The following is a 26,022-nucleotide window of genomic DNA, read 5'->3' as shown; positions in this document are numbered from 1 at the left end:
ACTGTATAGAACAGTGTACTATACCATAATATAACCATAAACACATAGAGCCCTAATATACTGTATAGTACAGTGTACTATACCATAATATAACCATAAACACATAGAGAGCCCTAATATACTGTATAGTACAGTGTACTATACCATAATATAACCATAAACACATAGAGCCCTAATATACTGTATAGTACAGTGTACTATACCATAATATAACCATAAACACATAGAGCCCTAATATACTGTATAGTACAGTGTACTATACCATAATATAACCATAAACACATAGAGCCCTAATATACTGTATAGTATAGTGTACTATACCATAATATAACCATAAACACATAGAGAGCCCTAATATACTGTATAGTACAGTGTACTATACCATAATATAACCATAAACACATAGAGCCCTAATATACTGTATAGAACAGTGTACTATACCATAATATAACCATAAACACATAGAGAGCCCTAATATACTGTATAGTACAGTGTACTATACCATAATATAACCATAAACACATAGAGCCCTAATATACTGTATAGTACAGTGTACTATACCATAATATAACCATAAACACATAGAGAGCCCTAATATACTGTATAGTACAGTGTACTATACCATAATATAACCATAAACACATAGAGAGCCCTAATATACTATATAGTACAGTGTACTATACCATAATATAACCATAAACACATAGAGCCCTAATATACTGTATAGTACAGTGTACTATACCATAATATAACCATAAACACATAGAGCCCTAATATACTGTATAGTACAGTGTACTATACCATAATATAACCATAAACACATAGAGCCCTAATATACTGTATAGTACAGTGTACTATACCATAATATAAACATAAACACATAGAGAGCCCTAATATACTGTATAGTACAGTGTACTATACCATAATATAACCATAAACACATAGAACCCTAATATACTGTATAGTACAGTGTACTATACCATAATATAACCATAAACACATAGAGCCCTAATATACTATATAGTACAGTGTACTATACCATAATATAACCATAAACACATAGAGCCCTAATATACTGTATAGTACAGTGTACTATACCATAATATAACCATAAACACATAGAGAGCCCTAATATACTGTATAGTACAGTGTACTATACCATAATATAACCATAAACACATAGAGCCCTAATATACTGTATAGTACAGTGTACTATACCATAATATAACCATAAACACATAGAGAGCCCTAATATACTATATAGTACAGTGTACTATACCATAATATAACCATAAACACATAGAGCCCTAATATACTGTATAGTACAGTGTACTATACCATAATATAACCATAAACACATAGAGAGCCCTAATATACTGTATAGTACAGTGTACTATACCATAATATAACCATAAACACATAGAGCCCTAATATACTGTATAGTACAGTGTACTATACCATAATATAACCATAAACACATAGAGAGCCCTAATATACTATATAGTACAGTGTACTATACCATAATATAACCATAAACACATAGAGCCCTAATATACTGTATAGTACAATGTACTATACCATAATATAACCATAAACACATAGAGAGCCCTAATATACTGTATAGTACAGTGTACTATACCATAATATAACCATAAACACATAGAGCCCTAATATACTGTATAGTACAGTGTACTATACCATAATATAACCATAAACACATAGAGCCCTAATATACTGTATAGTACAGTGTACTATACCATAATATAACCATAAACACATAGAACCCTAATATACTGTATAGTACAGTGTACTATACCATAATATAACCATAAACACATAGAGAGCCCTAATATACTGTATAGTACAGTGTACTATACCATAATATAACCATAAACACATAGAACCCTAATATACTGTATAGTACAGTGTACTATACCATAATATAACCATAAACACATAGAGCCCTAATATACTGTATAGAACAGTGTACTATACCATAATATAACCATAAACACATAGAGAGCCCTAATATACTGTATAGTACAGTGTACTATACCATAATATAACCATAAACACATAGAGAGCCCTAATATACTGTATAGTACAGTGTACTATACCATAATATAACCATAAACACATAGAGAGCCCTAATATACTGTATAGTACAGTGTACTATACCATAATATAACCATAAACACATAGAACCCTAATATACTGTATAGTACAGTGTACTATACCATAATATAACCATAAACACATAGAGCCCTAATATACTGTATAGTACAGTGTACTATACCATAATATAACCATAAACACATAGAGAGCCCTAATATACTGTATAGTACAGTGTACTATACCATAATATAACCATAAACACATAGAGCCCTAATATACTGTATAGTACAGTGTACTATACCATAATATAACCATAAACACATAGAGAGCCCTAATATACTGTATAGTACAGTGTACTATACCATAATATAACCATAAACACATAGAGAGCCCTAATATACTGTATAGTACAGTGTACTATACCATAATATAACCATAAACACATAGAGAGCCCTAATATACTGTATAGTACAGTGTACTATACCATAATATAACCATAACCACATAGAGAGCCCTAATATACTATACCATAATATAACCATAAACACATAGAGAGAACCCTAATATACTGTATAGAACAGTGTACTATACCATAAATTATAACCATAAACACATAGAGAGAGCCCTAATATACTGTATAGTACAGTGTACTATACCATAATATAACCATACATTATAACCATAAACACATAGAGAGAGCCCTAATATACTGTATAGTACAGTGTACTATACCATAATATAACCATAAACCAGGGGTCTTCAACAGGGGGTCCGGGACCCCTAGGGGGTCCTCAGAGTTACTACAGGGGGTCCGCCAAATATTTTGTGTGATATGTTTAGTTTTTGTTTTTACCTTAACCACTTGAACCTCGCGTTGGCTCGCGGTGTTTTGGTTTTGGTTTCGCTCGGCGGTGGTCGGTACTGACGCTAAGGAACAACATGGTCGACCCGTAATGTTGTGAGTTTGTGCTGGCCGCAATTAATTATGCTCCGAGGAGGCAAATGTGTGGTGAGCAATGAAAAGTAGCCTACGCCACCCGTAAATTAATTGCGCGCATTGTGGCTTGTGTTGTTAGTGACATGTGATATGTTGTTGTTGTGTTTAGTGCGAAACAATGAGATGGGAAAATAATGACGGTACTTCTCTCCAATGTAATATAGGATAGAACAGTGTACTATACCATAATATCACTAATTATATTTAATAAACGTCACCAGTAAATAATCTGATGACCGACGGAGTCTCTGGTAGTAGACCTGTTTGTTATGTGTGTGTATTTCAGGTTGTGTGTTCAACAGCTGTTGTGTTTGTTATGTGTGTGTATTTCAGGTTGTGTGTTCAACAACTGTTGTGTTTGTTATGTGTGTGTATTTCAGGTTGTGTGTTCAACAGCTGTTGTGTTTGTTATGCGTGTGTATTTCAGGTTGTGTGTTCAACAGCTGCTGTGTTTGTTATGCGTGTGTATTTCAGGTTGTGTGTTCAACAGCTGTTGTGTTTGTTATGCGTGTGTATTTCAGGTTGTGTGTTCAACAGCTGCTGTGTTTGTTATGCGTGTGTATTTCAGGTTGTGTGTTCAACAGCTGTTGTGTTTGTTATGTGTGTGTATTTCAGGTTGTGTGTTCAACAACTGTTGTGTTTGTTATGTGTGTGTATTTCAGGTTGTGTGTTCAACAACTGTTGTGTTTGTTATGCGTGTGTATTTCAGGTTGTGTGTTCAACAGCTGTTGTGTTTGTTATGCGTGTGTATTTCAGGTTGTGTGTTCAACAGCTGCTGTGTTTGTTATGCGTGTGTATTTCAGGTTGTGTGTTCAACAGCTGTTGTGTTTGTTATGTGTGTGTATTTCAGGTTGTGTGTTCAACAGCTGTTGTGTTTGTTATGTGTGTGTATTTCAGGTTGTGTGTTTAACAGCAGTGTGTGTTATGTGTGTATTTCAGGTTGCCATGGGGATGCGGCAGGCGGAGTTTATAACTCATGGTTTGATTGACAGTATGGGCGGGGCCTTCAGTCCAGACGACCTCACCGCCTGCATAGAGGCGCTCAACCAACACCTACTACACTACCCAGCATGCCGAGCGGTCCTGTGGCAGGTCTGTAAACTCCACTACCCAGCATGCTTAGTGTGCTGTGTAGTGATGAGCTCAATAACAGAGGTCTGTAAACTCCACTACCCAGCATGCTTAGCGTTCTGGGTAGTGATGATCGGTCAATAAACAGAAATAACTCACATTATTTTCCAAACCTTTTTAAATGGTTTATTTCTCAGGATAAAACGGCGGTGAAACTGTTGAGACATCGGCGGAGGCATAAAGACAACCAGGAAGTTCAGGAGGTCATCAGAGAATCGCTGGCTCTGATTGGCTACGTGGATCCGGTCAGAGGTCGCGGAATTCGGGTCCTCTCCATCGATGGAGGGGGTACGAGGTAACCATGGTTACACAGAAGGTTTTAATGGAGGGGGTACGAGGTAACCATGGTTACACAGAAGGTTTTAATGGAGGGGGTACGAGGTAACCATGGTTACACAGAATGTTTTAACACATCCAGCGCCAGAGGTTAATCTCATAATGTACTCACCAGTGCCAAGGTGTTTTTGTTGTTTTTTTGTTTTTTTCATGTCGCCATAGATCTTGTTAAAATCCTTAAGATTGAGCCGTGAACGGTCTGTTTACATCCGCGAGATCTCCCTGTATCTCCCAGTGAAGATCGCGTGTCAAACGGGGCATCCATGTTGTAGTTAGAGCGGATTACGTTAAACAGTGAAATGCGAGGAGAAAAAACTACAGGAAGAGAATTGAGTTTCAGTTTCGTCTGTAGAATGGGAGCGGGCGTGATCGTCGAAACCGGATCCCAAATAATTCTATTTCCTGTCATCAAACCGGAAACGGAAGTGGATCAAAAAAATTCCGAAAGTGCACCCGGACCGCGCATGCGCGAAAAGACCGCAGCCCGTAGGACTACGGGCTCGGCGCTTAACCGTTGGATTTAACGGCCCGTAGAACTACGGGCCCGGCGGTAAAGGTGTTAATGGAGGAGGTACGAGGTAACCATGGTTACACAGAAGGTTTTAATGGAGGGGGTACGAGGTAACCATGGTTACACAGAAGGTTTTAATGGAGGAGGTACGAGGTAACCATGGTTACACAGAAGGTTATAATGGAGGAGGTACGAGGTAACCATGGTTACACAGAATGTTTTAAGTTCATTGGTCCTTTCATAAACAGAACATATATGTTCAGATTGGGATACCACTTTATCCAATCAGGAGAGAGTATTCACACAGGAGCTGACTGATCAATAGGTTCTCTCTCCTGATTGGACCACTGATCAATAGGTTCTCTCTCCTGATTGGACCACTGATCAATAGGTTCTCTCTCCTGATTGGACCACTGATCAATATTGGGCCACTGATCAATAGGTTCTCTCTCCTGATTGGACCACTGATCAATAGGTTCTCTCTCCTGATTGGACCACTGATCATTAGGTTCTCTCTCCTGATTGGACCACTGATCATTAGGTTCTCTCTCCTGATTGGACCACTGATCATTAGGTTCTCTCTCCTGATTGGACCACTGATCATTAGGTTCTCTCTCCTGATTGGACCCACCTGAAGATGTGGGTCTTCAGGTGAGATAGTAATGTATAGTAAGCATTACTATACAGTCTATAGTAATGATTAATATCACAATATAGAGCTATTTAACACTGTTACTGAACAAACACTCTTTAATGATTACTATTTGAACATAGAGCTTTAACTTTTTTACCAAAGGTGTAGTGTACAAATGTAGCTTGTAGATAAGCTATTTTTGGCCTCTGCTCTCCCTGTGTTCTAAAGTGTCAATATTCCATGACATGCATGTGCGTGTGCGTGTGCGTGTGCGTGTGCGTGCGTGTGTGTAGAGGTGTGGTTCCTCTACAGGTTCTGAAGATTTTAGAAGCAGAGACAGGAAGACCGATCCACCAGCTGTTTGATTATATCTGTGGAGTGAGTACAGGTAAGGGTTAAATCTATAGATTATAGATAGATTTATAGATTACATCTAAATCATGTTACCAAGATTGCCTTCTTTCATCTTAGAAATATTGTGTGAATTAGAGCCTAACTGTTGTTGGACGATGCCAAAACGTTGATCCACGCTTTTGTTTTCTCTCTGCTTGATGAAACAACTGACAGATTACAACTTGTTCAAAATGCGGCGGCCAGAGTTTTAACTAAAACTAGGATGAGAGAACATATTACTCCAGTTCTAGCTTCACTACACTGGCTCCCGGTTGTTTTTAGGATTGATTTAAAAAATCTTTTACTAGTTTATAAAGCTCTAAATGGTCTGGCACCTTCCTACCTCCATGACTGCCTGCCTAGATTTGTTCCAAACCGCCCCCTCAGGTCTTCAAGTGCTGACCTGCTCGAGATGCCTACAATGACATGGTGAGGCAGCACCATTACACCTAAGACAGACCTCTGTGGATAGCTTTAAAGCACCATTACACCTAAGACAGACCTCTGTGGATAGCTTTAAAGCACCATTACACCTAAGACAGACCTCTGTGGATAGCTTTAAAGCACCATTACACCTAAGACAGGCTGTGGATAGCTTTAAAGCACCATTACACCTAAGACAGGCCTCAGTTGATAGCTTTAAAGCACCATTACACCTAAGACAGACCTCTGTGGATAGCTTTAAAGCACCATTACACCTAAGACAGACCTCTGTGGATAGCTTTAAAGCACCATTACACCTAAGATAGCCTCTGTGGATAGCTTTAAAGCACCATTACACCTAAGATAGCCTCTGTGGATAGCTTTAAAGCACCATTACACCTAAGACAGCCTCTGTGGATAGCTTTAAAGCACCATTACACCTAAGATAGCCTCTGTGGATAGCTTTAAAGCACCATTACACCTAAGATAGCCTCTGTGGATAGCTTTAAAGCACCATTACACCTAAGACAGACCTCTGTGGATAGCTTTAAAGCACCATTACACCTAAGATAGCCTCTGTGGATAGCTTTAAAGCACCATTACACCTAAGACAGACCTCTGTGGATAGCTTTACAGCTCAAAACCTATTTCTATACTCTTGCTTTGTTGATTTTTAAATATCTGTGTTGTTATTCATGTCCTCACTGTTTCGCCTGATTCACTGCCTTTTTGCTATTATTATTTTAACGTTGTTTTATGCTTTTACTTTTCTTTTTGCTTTATTGATAAATTATTTGTACTTTTTCTGTAATTGTATTCTTGCTCTGTAAAACACTTTGAGCTGCATTTCACGTCATGAAATGTCATTATGTGCTATACAAATAAAGTTTATTATTATTATAACTATTAAACCAGGTCTCTCTCTCTCTCTCTCTCTTAAAGGTGCAGTCCTGGGTTTCATGGTGGGCGTGGCCAGGTTCTCTTTGGAGGGGTGTGGTCAGATGTATCGTAGGTTTGGGTCAGACGTGTTCCGTCAGAATCCTCTGGTTGGAACCGTCAACATGGGCTGGAGCCACAGTTACTACAGTACTGAGACCTGGGAGAAAATACTACGGTATTATATGTAATATATACATTATAAATACATTATACTACAGTACTGAGACCTGGGAGAAAATACTACGGTATTATATGTAATATATACATTATAAATACATTATAAATACATTATACTATAGTACAGAGACCTGGGAGAGGATACCAAGGTAATATATGTCATATAAATGCATTATAAATACATTATACTATAGTACAGAGACCTGGGAGAGGATACTAAGGTAATATATGTCATATAAATGCATTATAAATACATTATACTATAGTACAGAGACCTGGGAGAGGATACCAAGGTAATATATGTCATATAAATGCATTATAAATACATTATACTATAGTACAGAGACCTGGGAGAGGATACTACGGTAATATATGTCATATACATGCATTATAAATACATTATACTATAGTACTGAGACCTGGGAGAGGATACTAATGTAATATATGTATTATAAATACATTATACACACAGCCACAGACATAACCTGCTCAATAGATAATTCATCTATCAATATGTAATTATTTACTATATCCTACTTCTTTACATTGAAATCATTTCAGTCAAATATAATGCTTTAGAAGTTGTTATTGGCTTCGTTTCTGCACCTGCTTGTCATTCATGCATAAAAAATTATTATGTCCGTTATTTTTATCAGATAAATTGTAATCATTCCGGACAAGGTGACCGGCAGTTTAAAACCCTAGCGCGACCTCTGACACACACACACACACACACACACACACACACACACACACACACACACACACACACACACACACACACACACACACACACACACACACACACACACACACACACACACACTGTGGTTGTACTGGTCAGACTGTGGTTGTACTGGTCAGTCGGCTCACAACTGTCTCTCTCCTTGTTTTGTTTTTTTTCCCAGAGAGACGTTGGGTGAAAAACTTCTGCTCAGGACAGTTAGAGACGAGCTGAGTCCCAAGGTAACCATGGTTTCTCTTCCCATAGTCCCAAGGTAACCATGGTTTCTCTTCCCATAGTCCAAGGTAACCATGGTTTCTGTTCCCATAGTCCCAAGGTAACCATGGTTTCTCTTCCCATAGTCCCAAGGTAACCATGGTTTCTCTTCCCATAGAGACACACGGGGACTACAAATTTCACGCCCACTTTTGAGACAGCGCCGCTACTCGAGGTCCGTTAGAACGATGAACAGCAGCTGCCAATGCATTCCCTATGAGAGGATATGAAAGTTAGCCTACTTTTAACATTATCCTGCATTAACTGAAGACGATATTGATTTAAATAAAAATATGTTTCCAAATGTATGGAGTGTCTTTGTCAACATATCTTCTTGTTTTCTTAATACTTGATGTGTTTCACATTTAATTTGCCACTTTAACGAGTTACCCATAATGCTAACACAGCAGAGGGTAGACAGCAGACGGGCATTTCAGTGACATCACTGTCTTTACGAGTGCCAAGCGCCGACCAGTGGCGTACCCACTGTAGAGGCAGGAGAGACGGTCGCCTGCCCAACTAAGATCTCGCCTCCCCTAAACAAAACAAAAAAAACCCGAAAATGTGTCATTGCGTGCTTAATGTCCTCAAAGTCACGCATCCAACAAGCTTTGAACTGAGCAGATTGGACCTTCTGTTCCAGAGATAATGACCAAAACCTATTGAAAACGGCCACTTTCGCCAGTTTTCTGGGTATTGAAAACCTCAAGGGATGCGTCCGTGACGTATATACCATGCGATCACTTAAACTCTAGATCTCCGATGCTAGCGATTTTGACATACTGATGGAGTATATTATAGTATATTGTGGGTAGTATATCGAGATGAAAGATATGGGACATTAAAAAGGACAAATTAAACAAATGGCACAGAGTATTAGAACACAAAAAAAATCGCTACAGCCTCAGTAGTTAACCAGTGAAATGACGGTATTTTACAATGCCTCTCATAGAGATTGCATTGAGAGCTGCAGTTCATCGTTCTAACGGACCCCGAGTGTCAAAAGTGGGCGTGGATTTGTAGGCCTTCCGCTTCCGGCCGTGTGTCTCTATAGTCCCAAGGTAACCATGGTTTCTCTTCCCATAGTCCCAAGGTAACTAGAGGTTACGAATGTAACCCCGGTTTTAGTAGGTTCGGAGTTTACTACTCACTATGGGATATCAGCGCCCTCAGGCGATGAGACAGAGCAACACACACGCTCCCGGTGCCAATACTGATTGGCTAAGGGTATGTCACGAGTCCGGAAGACCCGGGAGTATAAAGCTCCCTCGTGACGTAGGCTCTTCCTCTTAACATTCTCCTCTCTGCATGCCAAATGCGCACAGAAAGGGGTGTCTGGTGAGTAGTAAACTCCGAACCTACTAAAACCGGGGTTACATTCGTAACCTCTAGTTTTACCACGGTTCTCCGTTTACTACTCACTATGGGATTCATAAACCCCCCTTGAGGTAATGAGCCACACAACCCTGACAACCCCGCACGCCCCTCAGCTCCTAGGTCACGTCCCCCCCGGACGTGACCTAAGACCCCCAGGCCATAGGTCCACGACCTCACAGCCCCTGGGCGCCCCCCCAGCCCACCGGGCTGGGGTGCGGGATAGATAACAAGAGTAGGCCCTGACAGACTCAAGAGTCTGCCTTATTCACTAACAGGCAGACACAGTCCGCCTCATAATAAAGAGGAGCAGGGCCCTATCCCCAAGACACAGCCCTGCTGGTCCCAAGGAAACCTAAAGAGGAAGTCGGAAGATACGGAGAAAAGGCCCCAAGCCTACTCCCTATCCTCCACTGACCTGGAGGCAGCAGCCACACCCAGGACAGCGTGCGCCATTGATGACGCCGCCACGTCCAGACTGTAAAAGGCCGCAAAAGTCGACGGTGACGACCAATTTGCAGCCGCACAAATCTCCTGGATCGAAGCTCCCTTGTAGAGAGCCCAGGACGTAGCCATGCCTCTAGTAGAGTGGGCCCTCAGACCCCCCGGGACAGGGACACCACTACTCACATAAGCCAGCTTAATGGCATCACGGATCCATCTAGAAAGCGTCGCTTTGGTGACCGCCTTCCTCTGAACCCCCACGCCAAAAGAGACAAAGAGTTGTGTCGATGAGCGACTGGCCGCCGTCCTCTGGCAATAGAGCTTCAAAGCTCTCACCGGGCAGAGGCAATGTAACCGCCTGTCCTCCGCCGAAGCGAAGGGAGGCGGATGAAAAGCCACCAATTCAACCGGATCTGGGGCCACCACCCCGGTCTTCGTAACGAACGCCAGGTTTGGTTTAAGCAAAACCCTCCTGTCGTTGTTCAGAAAATTCATGCACTCCGGGCTCACCGAGAGCGCATGCAAGTCACTGACCCGTTTAGCCGTGGACAGGGCCACCAAAAGGACCGTTTTCAGACTAATGACCTTCAGGTCCATAGACTCAAAAGGCTCGAACGGGTGACGGCACAGTGCCTCCAGCACCACCGTCAAATCCCAGACTGGGAACAGTGGCCTGTTGACCGGTCTAGCTCTTCTGGCGCCGTTCATAAATCGGCGCACGAAGTTATGCTGACCCACCGTCTTGCCATCGTCGAAACCTAGGTGGCAAGCCGAAATGGCAGCCAAATATACTTTCACCGTCGAGAAGGATAAACCCTGATTTAGCCTTCCCTGTAGAAAAGTAAGAATGCTGCCCACCGGGGCCTGGACAGCCACCACCACTGGTGACTGCTCCAGACACCAAGATGCGAACATATTCCATCTGACCTCGTAAGCTTCCCTTGTGGACATGGCCCTCGCACCCTGGATGGTAGCCACCACGTCAGGGGGGAAGCCACATGAATTCAAATTCGCCCTCTCACGGGCCAAACCCATACAGGTCTAGGTCCTGAGGGCGCTCGTGGAACAGCTCGTTCCCTCCCTGCCTCACCAGGTCTGCCCTGGGAGGGAGGGGCAGAGGCGTATCGTAAAGGAGCGGAGCTATCTCCGACCTCCACGTGCCCCATGCTGGAGCCACCAGCAACACCGACAACCCCTGGAGCCTGACCCTCTCCAAGGTGGGGAGGATCAACTCCATTGGCGGGAAGGCATAAAGCAGTTCGCTCGGCCAACTGTGTGCCAAGGCGTCCATGCCCATGGAACGGTCCCCCCTCTTCACTGAGAAGAACCGATAACACTTCGCGTTCTCTTCGGAGGCAAACAAATCGACCCGTGGGTGACCGAATCTGCGCCAGATATCCTTCGCCACTACCGGGTGGAGTGACCATTCCCCGTACCGGAGACCGCCCCTGGACAGCAAGTCCGCTCCGAAGTTCAGGAGGCCCGGTACATGAGACGCCCGTATGGACGCGAGCCGTGACTCGCACCAAAACGTTATCTTGCGTGCTAGACCATCCAACACCAGGGAGGTCAAGCCTCCCTGCTTGTTGATAAAACACATGGTTGTCGTATTGTCCGTTCTGACCGCGACATGACAACCCAAGATCTGTGCCTCGAAATGTTTCAGAGCGAGGAAAACCGCCAGCAGTTCCAGGTAGTTAATGTGAGCCGACTGCAGTGTCGGATCCCACAGTCCCCTGGTCCACCTGCCCTCGTGGACGGCACCCCACCCAGTCAAACTGGCGTCCGTGGTGATGACCTTCCACGAAATCACAGCTCCTATACTGACCCCCTGGGACAGAAAGGCTGCTAGTGACCATGGTTTGAGTGCCTCCACACACCATGGAGACACCATCACAAGCCGACGACCTGAGGTGGGTGGGATCCGAAGGGCCCTCAGCCACCTCTGAGCGGGTCTCATGTAGAGCCTGCCTAAGCGGATTAAGTGAATGGCTGAGGCCATGAGACCTACTGCTTGCATGCATTGTTTGTAAGTAACCTTCCGCCCCAGGTGGAAAAATCTCACACAAGCCAAAACGCTGCCTGTCCTCTCCTTGGATAGACGTGCTCTGAGCGTGTTCGAGTCCAGCGAGATTCCCAGGAAGGTGGCCCGCTGGGACGGAACCAAAACGCTCTTCTTGACGTTGATTGTGAAACCCAGTGACGTCAGATGGGAGATGGCCACGGCCGTGTGCCGTGCCACCTCCTCCTCCGAGCCTGCGGCTATCAACCAGTCGTCGATGTAGGTCGACAGACGGATTCCCTGTCTCCGTAGTGGAGCAATGGCCGCGTTGGTACACTTCACAAACACCCGTGGGCTCAACGACATACCAAAAGGGAGAACCATGTACTCGTACACTTCCCCTTCGAAGCCGAAGCGCAGGAATTTTCTGTGCGGGGGATAAATTGGGATGTGGAAGTAAGCATCTTTCAGATCGATACTTGTCCACCAGTCGCCCTGACGCACCGTGCGTAATAACTTCACGGTCGTTAGCATTTGAAAATGAAACACCCGCAGGAACCTGTTGAGTCCCTTCAGATTCAATATGGGTCTTACGCCCCCCCCTTTCTTTTTCACCAGAAAATATTCCGAATAGAACCCCAGACGGTTCTGATCCGGAGATAATTTCTTTATCGCGCCCTTGTCTAGAAGGGAGGCTACCTCCTCTCTTAAGGTTTTGGCCGCTTGGCCCGACGCTCGAGTGTACAATACCTTGTCTGTCATGGGCGGCTTCCTGGCAAACTGCAGTCTGTAACCCTTGTGAACGGTGCGCAGCACCCAAGGGGACGGCTTGCAAAGTTTCCATTGATCCAAGCATTGAGCGAGAGGCTTGTTGCTGGATGCTGCCGTCGTTAGTTTCACTGGTCGTGAAACCGTGACCATGGGAACCGGAGACGCTAAAACTCTGCTCAGCGGAGCTACATCTGTGGAGCTCGCTAGAGACAAAGGAGGTCGCGTCGATCCTGACGTTCTGCGTGAAGAGATCACGTGGCCTAGTGCGGAAGTGTTCCACACTATCCCCTTGTTGCCTACAAGGTCCGCCGCCATCTTGTCTAGGCCCCTCGGCCTGACTAAAGGAAGCGACGGATCCGCCTCTACTGACGGAGGCACTCTGTTGCCCTCCAGAGGCTGGCGTGACACGGTGCACGGCAGGCTGTAAACATTGGGGTGACCCTCGGCCCGCGTCGCCATTTTGTAAACCTTCCTTTTCACAGTGGGCCTCTGGCGCCCTCTGCTGGATGGATGGTAAAAATGGAAATTTTGGCGTGACCCTTGTACATTGGCGTTTAGAATTAGCAATGGATTTAATACCTTTGTCTTGTTCATAGCATGCACAATATTCATCCCAGCAGCGCTTGGACAGTCTCCAAAGGGACTGTCCAAGCGCTGTGGGCTTATGGTTGGAGGGCATTGATACGGAGGGGCCCCCCCAAGGGGGGTCCCTCCGCATCGCCGCTCTGAGGCGGGTGAAAGAATGAGAGGTTTTGTATTTTTCAGAACATTTATTTGAAACACACTTGACACACAAACACCCTGGCAAACAACATGTGGACAAGTTAAAACAGCAGAGGCCTGGCTCTGTAACACTGTTACTTTCTGTCGCTTGTTTTCCGTCGGGGCCATGAAAAGGCCAAGTCTTTTTCCCGAGGTGACCAGGGGGGCTAATCCCCCCCCACTCCATCCGTGTGGATGTGGGGGGGGCAGCCGAACAACCGCTAACACCGGGGGGCAAATGTCAAACACGCTGCCCGCGACCACGTCCTCTCCCGCCGCCGCGTCGAGTGGATCTGGGGGAAGAAGGGGGAGGGGGGGGAGCGGAGGTCCTTGCGACGGACGTCGCCGACTCCCAGCGACATGGGCCCTTCCACTCTGGTGGGACGGGCTGAGGAGTTGCGGGAGCTGCCGCTGGCGCTGGATTGGCGAGGCGAGGAGAGTCTCCCCCTTAAGGCAGACCTCTCCTGGCGGGGTCTGCCTGGTTGGGGAGACCTCGGGGCCAAAAGACCCGCCGCTGCCTCTTTCCGGGCCCTCGCCGACTCCGTGGAGTCCTTCAGGTACTTTTCTGCCCCGCAGAAGAGGTTACCTGCTGTGAGTGGAAGGGCCAGCAGCTTCTTTTTTGCGTCGATTTTCTGCGCAACTTTTGTGAAGGTGGCGAGGTCGAGCCACCGCACCCTCTCGATGGTCGCGCAGTCGTCCAACACCCGGCCGGTCCAATTAATGGCGTGTTGGGTGCAGGAGATGGTGAGCTGGTTCAAGCGATGCAGCTCCTTCGCGTCATCGCCCCATTTTTCCTTCAGCTCCGCGAGCCGCACGGCAGAGGAGCCCTGGAGGATGGTGACGGCGTTGAGGGTCTTTGCGACCTGTCCGGCCGCGGCGTAGGTCTTTTTCAACGCCGCGGAGGATTTTCTCAATTCTTCATTGTAGAAGGACGGTGTGGCGCCCCCAAGCACCACCGTACCTGACTGCATGTCCTCCAGTCCTTCTGCCAGCACCGGGTCCATCGGAGGGACTTCGATCAGCCCCAGGTCCCTGGCGGAGATTAGGTCGATGGGGAAGGCTAGCCTTTGCGGGTCTTGATGATCCCCCCAGGAGCTCATCAAGGCTGTCTTGAACCCCATTGCTTCAGGGAGCTTCTTGGACTCCACCACCCGTGTTGGTGGAGCCTCCAAGCCCTGGAAACCTACTGCAGTAGCGGTGGCGTTGCGGCTCTCCACGGGCTGCACCAAACCGCACCTGGCGATGGCCCGCTTGAACACCGCCGTTACCGGTTCGACGACCACTTCTTCGACGGTTTCGGGGTTTTCGCCTACCCCATCGGCGCTCGCCATGGACACCTCTTGGACCTCCTGGTAAGACGCGAGGTCCAACTCGTCCTCCAGCTCCTCGAAGGCCAGTGACTCCTCGCTGCCGGCCAGCGAAGCAGCCCAGTCGTAGTGTCGACGGGGGGAGGTGGAGGCGCTGCTAGTTAGCTGCGGCGGCGATATATGCGCAGCGGCAGCGGCGGAGGGTGGCGTCAGCGTCGTCGCCGCTAGCCGCCTCATCTTCGGCGTCGGCACCGGTGGGGGTCCCATGAGTGTCTTCTCGGGCGGCACTCCTGGGGTCCCTGTGCCGGTGGCGGCGGAAGCTCCGGCTGAGTCTTCCCTGACCCAGCGGACCAGGGTCTCTACCCTGTCCAGCCGGGCGTCGAGCTGCTGGCTTGTGAAGGACGAGCACCCTTGGCACTCGTCCCTCTCGCCCTGGCGCTCCTTAGCGGTGAGCGCATGGTCGACCCCCAGGCAGTAGATACAGACGCGGTGGGGGTCGTCTGCGGCGACGAGGAGGCTACAGCTCGGTCGTCCGCAGGTCCTCGGTGGTTCCATTCTGGTCCTCGGTCTGGGAAAACAACAGGCTAAAGCCTAGCCAGTAGCGTAGCCTAGTAGCTGCTAGTATTAGCCTAGCCACTGAATGAATGAATGAGCTAGTAGCTGCTAACCGGTGTTAGCAGCTAACCGGCTTTTTCAGCTAACCGGCTTTTCCAGAACAGACCAAGAATTAAGGAAAACTGAGAGGATAGGTAAATAATAAATACTTAATAATAAGTCCCGGGAGAAAACTTATTTGCAAGGATTTTCCCGTGGGGATATACTCCGTATTCCCTCGTTGGGTTTAAGTTGTAAAATTTCTTGCTTTGTTGTGTGTGAATTTCTGCGCATTCGCTTGCAGAGTGGAGAAAAGAGGAAGAGCCTACGTCACGAGGGAGCTATACTCCCGGGTCTTCCGGACTCGTGACATACCCTTAGCCAATCAGTATTGGCACCGGGAGCGTGTGTGTTGCTCTGTCTCATCGCCTGAGGGCGCTGATATCCCATAGTGAGTAGTAAACGGAGAACCGTGGTAAAACCATGGTTTCTCTTCCCATAGTCCAAGGTAACCATGGTTTCTGTTCCCATAGTCCCAAGGTAACCATGGTTTCTCTTCCCATAGTCCCAGGGTAACCATGGTTTCTGTTCCCATAGTCCCAAGGTAACCATGGTTTCGGTTCCCATAGTCCCAAGGTAACCATGGTTTCTCTGCCCATAGTCCCAAGGTAACCATGGTTTCTGTTCCCATAGTCCAAGGTAACCATGGTTTCTGTTCCATAGTCCAAGGTAACCATGGTTTCTGTTCCCATAGTCCCAAGGTAACCATGGTTTCTGTTCCCATAGTCCCAAGGTAACCATGGTTTCTGTTCCTATAGTCCCAAGGTAACCATGGTTTCTGTTCCCATAGTCCCAAGGTAACCATGGTTTCTGTTCCCATAGTCCCAAGGTAACCATGGTTTCTGTTCCCATAGTCCCAAGGTAACCATTGTTTCTGTTCCCATAGTCCCAAGGTAACCATGGTTTCTGTTCCCATAGTCCCAAGGTAACCATGGTTTCTGATGGAGTCACATACCTGACAAAATCGTCGGGTTGATTTGTTTATTTCTGGGATTTTCTTTGGTTCTCTATATAGCTGAGGTTGAGACAGTGCCTTCCTGTGGCCAAGCTACATATAGCAGCAATGTTTGAGGAATCAAAGCATTCTGGGCCTTTTCTTGCTTCAAATAGCCGATCTACAAGCTCACAACGTGTAGATCTGCTAGTTTCACTATTTTAAAATGATATTTTTTAGGCATAAGGGGTTATGGCCCAGAATGATATAGAAAGCATCATCTGCCCGTAAACCACTTTACACTTTCTAAATAATTTTGGTGCTGGAAGGTAACTAAGTACATTTACTCACGTATTGTTCTTCTTGAAGTACTTTTACTTTACTTGAGTATTTCTATTTTTACGATCATTAATAATTCTACTCCACTACATCTCAGAGTATTTTACTTTATAAAAAAATAAAAAAAGATGTATGCAAATGTTCAGATTGTACATTTTGCTACCTTTACCAAAGTAAAAACATAAAACTAAAATAAATCTTCCACCACGGTGTTGTTGTTTCCCCTCTATCCACCAGGTGTCAGCAGTGAGTGCTGTGGTCAACTGGGGGACGAGCGCCAAACCCTTTGTGTTCCGTAACTACAACCACACCCCAGGGTCTCTGAGTCGCTACGCAGGTAATTAACATAACCACACCCCCGGGTCTCTGAGTCGCTACGCAGGTAATTAACATAACCACACCCCCGGGTCTCTGAGTCGCTACGCAGGTAATTAACATAACCACACCCCCGGGTCTCTGAGTCGCTACGCAGGTAATTAACATAACCACACCCCTGGGTCTCTGAGTCGCTACGCAGGTAATTAACATAACCACACCCCCGGGTCTCTGAGTCGCTACACAGGTTTGATTGATTGATTGAAATTTTTATTAGAAAATACAGATAATACAGATAATACAGAAAAAATACCACTATGTACAAAAAAAGCATTTAAAAAATAAATGTACAAAAAAAGGGGGGGGGGAGCATGGAAAAATAAAAATTATATACAAAAAAAGCATGAGGAAATACAAAATATGTACAAAAAAGAGGAGGGGGGGGGGTCGTCTGTCTACAGGGAAACTGGTACTAGCTCCTCTTTCGGCCTCCAGAAAGATGAGTTTTTAGGGCTGTTTTGAATGAGCCCAGCGAACTGCATTTTTTGAGGGATGGGGTTAGACTATTCCATTCCTTGGTGGCTGTGCTATAGAAGGAGAATTTGCCCATGTTTGTTTTATGGGTGGGTGGTACCAGATTGTTATTTACGCTCCCTCTAGTTTCGTGGCTGTGGGTGTCACTAACTTTTTCGAGGTATTTATACAGATATTTGGGTATAGGGGGCATTTCGGGCAAATCTGCATTTACAATTTTGAAGACCAGACCCATTTTTAGTTGTTTAACCCTGTCTTCCACCCTGAGCCAGCCTAGGCTGGCAAAGTGAGTGGGAGAGAGGTGGGTCATGGGCCCCAGTCCGAGAAGTAGTCGGATCAGTTTGTTTTGGGAGGTTTGAAGCTTAGTCTTCAGTGACACTGGGGTGTTGGAGTACCAAGAGGAGCTAGCATAGTCAAAAAGGGGCTGAATCAGGGCCCCTGAGAGGGTCCTGAGGGTTGACAAAAGAGGAAACTCTGCCCATAAATCTGGTTCTCTGGTTTACTCCTTTGACCACCTTTGTTGCCATGCTTTCACCTGTCAGGTATTTGTCAAGAATACATCCCAAATAGGAATTCAAACAACAGTTTACGCTCGCTGAGGTAGCTGTTGATTTGTTCTTGGATTGATCGCTCTATAACCTTTGAGATGGAACAAAGGATGGAAACAGGCCTATAGTTGCCAGGATCTAGTTTGCTTCCTTTTTTAAATAGAGGGATTACTCTTGCCAACTTGAATTAACATAACCACACCCCCTGTTCTCTGAGTCGCTACGCAGGTAATTAACATGACCACACCCCCGGGTCTCTGAGTCGCTACGCAGGTAATTAACATAACCACACCCTCGGGTCTCTGAGTCGCTACGCAGGTAATTAACATAACCACAACCCCTGGTCTCTGAGTCGCTACGCAGGTAATTAACATAACCACACCCCCTGGTCTCTGAGTCGCTACACAGGTAATTAACATAACCACACCCCCTGGTCTCTGAGTCGCTACGCAGGTATCTATTTAACATAACTACACCCCCGGCTCTCTGAGTCGCTACGCAGGTAATCAATTAACATAACTTACTAATGATCTAATTAACTAATTAACATAAGGTACAATCAATTAATTAATATTTTTGAACATAAAAAAAAGACAACATAATTCACAATAATAATAAAATAATTTGAATAGCAGTAATTGTTGGAAAAGACCTAGGAATTAAGCCTCTATGCTTATTTGGTCTTACCCCTATTTTGACCTTAACTTAACTTTTACCTTTTACTTAAATCATGTCTCTATCAAGATTCTATTAAAAAACTAAACTGGACAGAACTCCCCCTTGTTCCTCTTCTCTGTTTTTAAACAGTGTAATAGTTCTACTTTCTTTGATTTTATCATCTAAACTGTTCCTCAGAGTCACTCCACCAAATAAAATGATGAATTAAATGTTTTAAATTATTTATTACATATTATTATTATTATAAGATGTGGGAGGCTGTCATATATAATTATTATATTATATATTATTATTATTATTATAGGAGGATCACACTATAAGATGTGGGAGGCTGTCATATATAATTATTATATTATATATTATTATTATTATAGGAGGATCACACTATAAGATGTGGGAGGCTGTCAGAGCTTCATCAGCTGCTCCAGGATATTTCCAGGAGTTCCGTCTACAAAGTGACATTCATCAGGTAATGTATTTATTATATATTATATTAATAATAGTTATGTTATACTGTTATAACCGTCTACAAAGTGACATTCATCAGGTAATGTATTTATTATATATTATATTAATTATAGTTATGTTATACTGTTATAACCGTCTACATAGTGACATTCATCAGGTTATTTATTATATTAATAATAGTCATGTTATAATTCACCAGGTTGTTTTGTCATTTATCGTGTCCGCCAGGCCGAAGGCTATTTACAGCGAACCTCTGGCACCGTTAGACCGATCGACCTCGGCCCCACATTGTTCACATCGGCCTGTTATAGCGCCACCATGAGGCCGATCTTTGCAAAACACATTTTGTCCTAAAATTACTTCAATCGGTACACATTATCTCTATAGTCATGTGATCACGACGGATCTGTACGATGTTCCATCGTGATTGGCTAAGATTGGCTTCTAAAGTTTGCAGGAGAGGCTTGTTTTGAACAAAATGTCTCAAATCATGAACACATCGTGTTACCCTGAAACTTTACACACACTAAGCTGTATAAATGTATATATTCTATAGGATGGAGGGATCCTCCTCAACAACACATGTATGTATATGTATATACTGTATATACTGTATATACTGTAGAAATATATACTGTATATACTGTATATACTGTATATACTGTATATACTGTATATACTGTATAAATATATATACAGTATATACTGTATATACTGTATATACTGTATATACTGTATAAATATATATATATAATGTATATATCCCATAGGATGGAGGGATCCTCCTCAACAATCCCTGTGCTCTGGCGGTCCATGAGGCTCGTCTCCTGTGGCCCAATCAGCCCTTCCAGTGCGTGGTGTCGCTAGGCACCGGTCGCTATGACAACGCTAAGAGGAACCCTGCCACCTCCACAAGGTTATATTATTATCTAACTGAGGGCCAAGCTCAGCGCCCTGCTGTGCTCCTTATGTATAATACAGTATATACTATAGTAATAATATGATGTATAATACAGTATATACTATAGTAATAATATGATGTATAATACAGTATATACTATAGTAATAATATGATGTATAATACAGTATATACTATAGTAATAATATGATGTATAATACAGTATATACTATAGTAATAATATGATGTATAATACAGTATATACTATAGTAATAATATGATGTATAATACAGTATATACTATAGTAATAATATGATGTATAATACAGTATATACTATAGTAATAATATGATGTATAATACAGTATATACTATAGTAATAATATGATGTATAATACAGTATATACTATAGTAATAATATGATGTATAATACAGTATATACTATAGTAATAATATGATGTATAATACAGTATATACTATAGTAATAATATGATATTATATTTATGTTCAGCACCCTGCTGTGCTCCGCTACAGACACAGACGGTTAGGGTTAATATAAATACAGTATTTATAGTATATTAATAATCATATCATGTGTTATATTACAGTCTTAGGGCTAAGCTCAGCACCCTGGTCTGCAGCGCTACAGACACAGAGGGTTAATGTTAATATAAATACAGTATTTATAGTATATTAATAATCATATCATGTGTTATATTACAGTCTTAGGGCTAAGCTCAGCACCCTGGTCTGCAGCGCTACAGACACAGAGGGTTAATGTTAATATAAATACAGTATTTATAGTATATTAATAATCATATCATGTATTATATTACAGTCTTAGGGCTAAGCTCAGCACCCTGGTCTGCAGCGCTACAGACACAGAGGGTTAATGTTAGTATAAATACAGTATTTATAGTATATTAATAATCATATCATGTGTTATATTACAGTCTTAGGGCTAAGCTCAGCACCCTGGTCTGCAGCGCTACAGACACAGAGGGTTAATGTTAATATAAATACAGTATTTATAGTATATTAATAATCATATCATGTGTTATATTACAGTCTTAGGGCTAAGCTCAGCACCCTGGTCTGCAGCGCTACAGACACAGAGGGTTAATGTTAGTATAAATACAGTATTTATAGTATATTAATAATCATATCATGTGTTATATTACAGTCTTAGGGCTAAGCTCAGCACCCTGGTCTGCAGCGCTACAGACACAGAGGGTTAATGTTAATATAAATACAGTATTTATAGTATATTAATAATCATATCATGTGTTATATTACAGTCTTAGGGCTAAGCTCAGCACCCTGGTCTGCAGCGCTACAGACACAGAGGGTTAATGTTAATATAAATACAGTATTTATAGTATATTAATAATCATATCATGTGTTATATTACAGTCTTAGGGCTAAGCTCAGCACCCTGGTCTGCAGCGCTACAGACACAGAGGGTTAATGTTAATATAAATACAGTATTTATAGTATATTAATAATCATATCATGTGTTATATTACAGTCTTAGGGCTAAGCTCAGCACCCTGGTCTGCAGCGCTACAGACACAGAGGGTTAATGTTAATATAAATACAGTATTTATAGTATATTAATAATCATATCATGTGTTATATTACAGTCTTAGGGCTAAGCTCAGCACCCTGGTCTGCAGCGCTACAGACACAGAGGGTTAATGTTAATATAAATACAGTATTTATAGTATATTAATAATCATATCATGTGTTATATTACAGTCTTAGGGCTAAGCTCAGCACCCTGGTCTGCAGCGCTACAGACACAGAGGGTTAATGTTAATATAAATACAGTATTTATAGTATATTAATAATCATATCATGTGTTATATTACAGTCTTAGGGCTAAGCTCAGCACCCTGGTCTGCAGCGCTACAGACACAGAGGGTTAATGTTAATATAAATACAGTATTTATAGTATATTAATAATCATATCATGTGTTATATTACAGTCTTAGGGCTAAGCTCAGCACCCTGGTCTGCAGCGCTACAGACACAGAGGGTTAATGTTAATATAAATACAGTATTTATAGTATATTAATAATCATATCATGTGTTATATTACAGTCTTAGGGCTAAGCTCAGCACCCTGGTCTGCAGCGCTACAGACACAGAGGGTTAATGTTAATATAAATACAGTATTTATAGTATATTAATAATCATATCATGTGTTATATTACAGTCTTAGGGCTAAGCTCAGCACCCTGGTCTGCAGCGCTACAGACACAGAGGGTTAATGTTAATATAAATACAGTATTTATAGTATATTAATAATCATATCATGTGTTATATTACAGTCTTAGGGCTAAGCTCAGCACCCTGGTCTGCAGCGCTACAGACACAGAGGGTTAATGTTAATATAAATACAGTATTTATAGTATATTAATAATCATATCATGTGTTATATTACAGTCTTAGGGCTAAGCTCAGCACCCTGGTCTGCAGCGCTACAGACACAGAGGGTTAATGTTAATATAAATACAGTATTTATAGTATATTAATAATCATATCATGTGTTATATTACAGTCTTAGGGCTAAGCTCAGCACCCTGGTCTGCAGCGCTACAGACACAGAGGGTTAATGTTAATATAAATACAGTATTTATAGTATATTAATAATCATATCATGTGTTATATTACAGTCTTAGGGCTAAGCTCAGCACCCTGGTCTGCAGCGCTACAGACACAGAGGGTTAATGTTAATATAAATACAGTATTTATAGTATATTAATAATCATATCATGTGTTATATTACAGTCTTAGGGCTAAGCTCAGCACCCTGGTCTGCAGCGCTACAGACACAGAGGGTTAATGTTAATATAAATACAGTATTTATAGTATATTAATAATCATATCATGTGTTATATTACAGTCTTAGGGCTAAGCTCAGCACCCTGGTCTGCAGCGCTACAGACACAGAGGGTTAATGTTAATATAAATACAGTATTTATAGTATATTAATAATCATATCATGTGTTATATTACAGTCTTAGGGCTAAGCTCAGCACCCTGGTCTGCAGCGCTACAGACACAGAGGGTTAATGTTAATATAAATACAGTATTTATAGTATATTAATAATCATATCATGTGTTATATTACAGTCTTAGGGCTAAGCTCAGCACCCTGGTCTGCAGCGCTACAGACACAGAGGGTTAATGTTAATATAAATACAGTATTTATAGTATATTAATAATCATATCATGTGTTATATTACAGTCTTAGGGCTAAGCTCAGCACCCTGGTCTGCAGCGCTACAGACACAGAGGGTTAATGTTAATATAAATACAGTATTTATAGTATATTAATAATCATATCATGTGTTATATTACAGTCTTAGGGCTAAGCTCAGCACCCTGGTCTGCAGCGCTACAGACACAGAGGGTTAATGTTAATATAAATACAGTATTTATAGTATATTAATAATCATATCATGTGTTATATTACAGTCTTAGGGCTAAGCTCAGCACCCTGGTCTGCAGCGCTACAGGCACAGAGGGTTAATGTTAATATAAATACAGTATTTATAGTATATTAATAATCATATCATGTGTTATATTACAGTCTTAGGGCTAAGCTCAGCACCCTGGTCTGCAGCGCTACAGACACAGAGGGTTAATGTTAATATAAATACAGTATTTATAGTATATTAATAATCATATCATGTGTTATATTACAGTCTTAGGGCTAAGCTCAGCACCCTGGTCTGCAGCGCTACAGACACAGAGGGTTAATGTTAATATAAATACAGTATTTATAGTATATTAATAATCATATCATGTGTTATATTACAGTCTTAGGGCTAAGCTCAGCACCCTGGTCTGCAGCGCTACAGACACAGAGGGTTAATGTTAATATAAATACAGTATTTATAGTATATTAATAATCATATCATGTGTTATATTACAGTCTTAGGGCTAAGCTCAGCACCCTGGTCTGCAGCGCTACAGACACAGAGGGTTAATGTTAATATAAATACAGTATTTATAGTATATTAATAATCATATCATGTGTTATATTACAGTCTTAGGGCTAAGCTCAGCACCCTGGTCTGCAGCGCTACAGACACAGAGGGTTAATGTTAATATAAATACAGTATTTATAGTATATTAATAATCATATCATGTGTTATATTACAGTCTTAGGGCTAAGCTCAGCACCCTGGTCTGCAGCGCTACAGACACAGAGGGTTAATGTTAATATAAATACAGTATTTATAGTATATTAATAATCATATCATGTGTTATATTACAGTCTTAGGGCTAAGCTCAGCACCCTGGTCTGCAGCGCTACAGACACAGAGGGTTAATGTTAATATAAATACAGTATTTATAGTATATTAATAATCATATCATGTGTTATATTACAGTCTTAGGGCTAAGCTCAGCACCCTGGTCTGCAGCGCTACAGACACAGAGGGTTAATGTTAGTATAAATACAGTATTTATAGTATATTAATAATCATATCATGTATTATATTACAGTCTTAGGGCTAAGCTCAGCACCCTGGTCTGCAGCGCTACAGACACAGAGGGTTAATGTTAATATAAATACAGTATTTATAGTATATTAATAATCATATCATGTATTATATTACAGTCTTAGGGCTAAGCTCAGCACCCTGGTCTGCAGCGCTACAGACACAGAGGGTTAATGTTAATATAAATACAGTATTTATAGTATATTAATAATCATATCATGTATTATATTACAGTCTTAGGGCTAAGCTCAGCACCCTGGTCTGCAGCGCTACAGACACAGAGGGTTAATGTTAGTATAAATACAGTATTTATAGTATATTAATAATCATATCATGTGTTATATTACAGTCTTAGGGCTAAGCTCAGCACCCTGGTCTGCAGCGCTACAGACACAGAGGGCGTCCACACGCTGCTAGACGACCTCTTGGCCCCAGACGTGTACTTTAGGTTTAACCCCATGCTGAGCAGCGAGGTCAGTCTGGATGAGAGCCGGCCTCAGGCTCTGGACGGCCTGCTGGGCGACACAGGGACCTACCTGGACCGGAACCGGGACAAACTGGCCCGTCTGTGTCTGGTCCTGGGAGCCGAGCGCTCTGCGGCCCAGACCACCCAGGACTGGATGAGAGAGAGAGCCTGGGAGGTGAAGCAACGCTGGGTCTGACCAGAACACTAGATCACCAGAACACCAGACCACCAGAACACTAGATCACCAGGTCACCAGACCACCAGGTCACCAGACCACCAAGTCACCAAGTCACCAGAACACCAGATCACAAGACCACCAGAACACCAGGTCACCAGGTCACCAGATCACCACAACACCAG

At 42.9% G+C, this 26,022-nt stretch overlaps 1 protein-coding gene across 1 annotated transcript in view; it reads left to right on the top strand.

Annotated features, from left to right (window-relative positions):
• Window positions 1-26,022, top strand: part of LOC308096677 (calcium-independent phospholipase A2-gamma-like) — a gene marked incomplete at its 5' end in the record, with an annotated part of 36,582 nt that overhangs the window by 10,384 nt on the left and 176 nt on the right. Inside the window, 9 exons of the mRNA XM_080444088.1 lie at window positions 4,052-4,204; window positions 4,381-4,538; window positions 6,018-6,112; window positions 7,483-7,654; window positions 8,565-8,622; window positions 17,481-17,580; window positions 19,693-19,787; window positions 20,557-20,702; window positions 25,546-26,022. The exon at window positions 25,546-26,022 is cut by the window's right edge and continues 176 nt beyond it. Coding sequence (XP_080300214.1) covers window positions 4,052-4,204; window positions 4,381-4,538; window positions 6,018-6,112; window positions 7,483-7,654; window positions 8,565-8,622; window positions 17,481-17,580; window positions 19,693-19,787; window positions 20,557-20,702; window positions 25,546-25,858 — 1,290 coding nt within the window. The remainder of the gene's footprint in view (window positions 1-4,051; window positions 4,205-4,380; window positions 4,539-6,017; window positions 6,113-7,482; window positions 7,655-8,564; window positions 8,623-17,480; window positions 17,581-19,692; window positions 19,788-20,556; window positions 20,703-25,545) is intronic.

This window comes from Gymnoscopelus braueri (genome assembly GCF_963280865.1).
Source record: "Gymnoscopelus braueri genome assembly, chromosome: 12".
Taxonomy (NCBI): domain Eukaryota; kingdom Metazoa; phylum Chordata; class Actinopteri; order Myctophiformes; family Myctophidae; genus Gymnoscopelus; species Gymnoscopelus braueri.
Note: the sequence above shows the minus strand (reverse complement) of the source record. Positions and strands in the feature narration are given on the sequence as shown.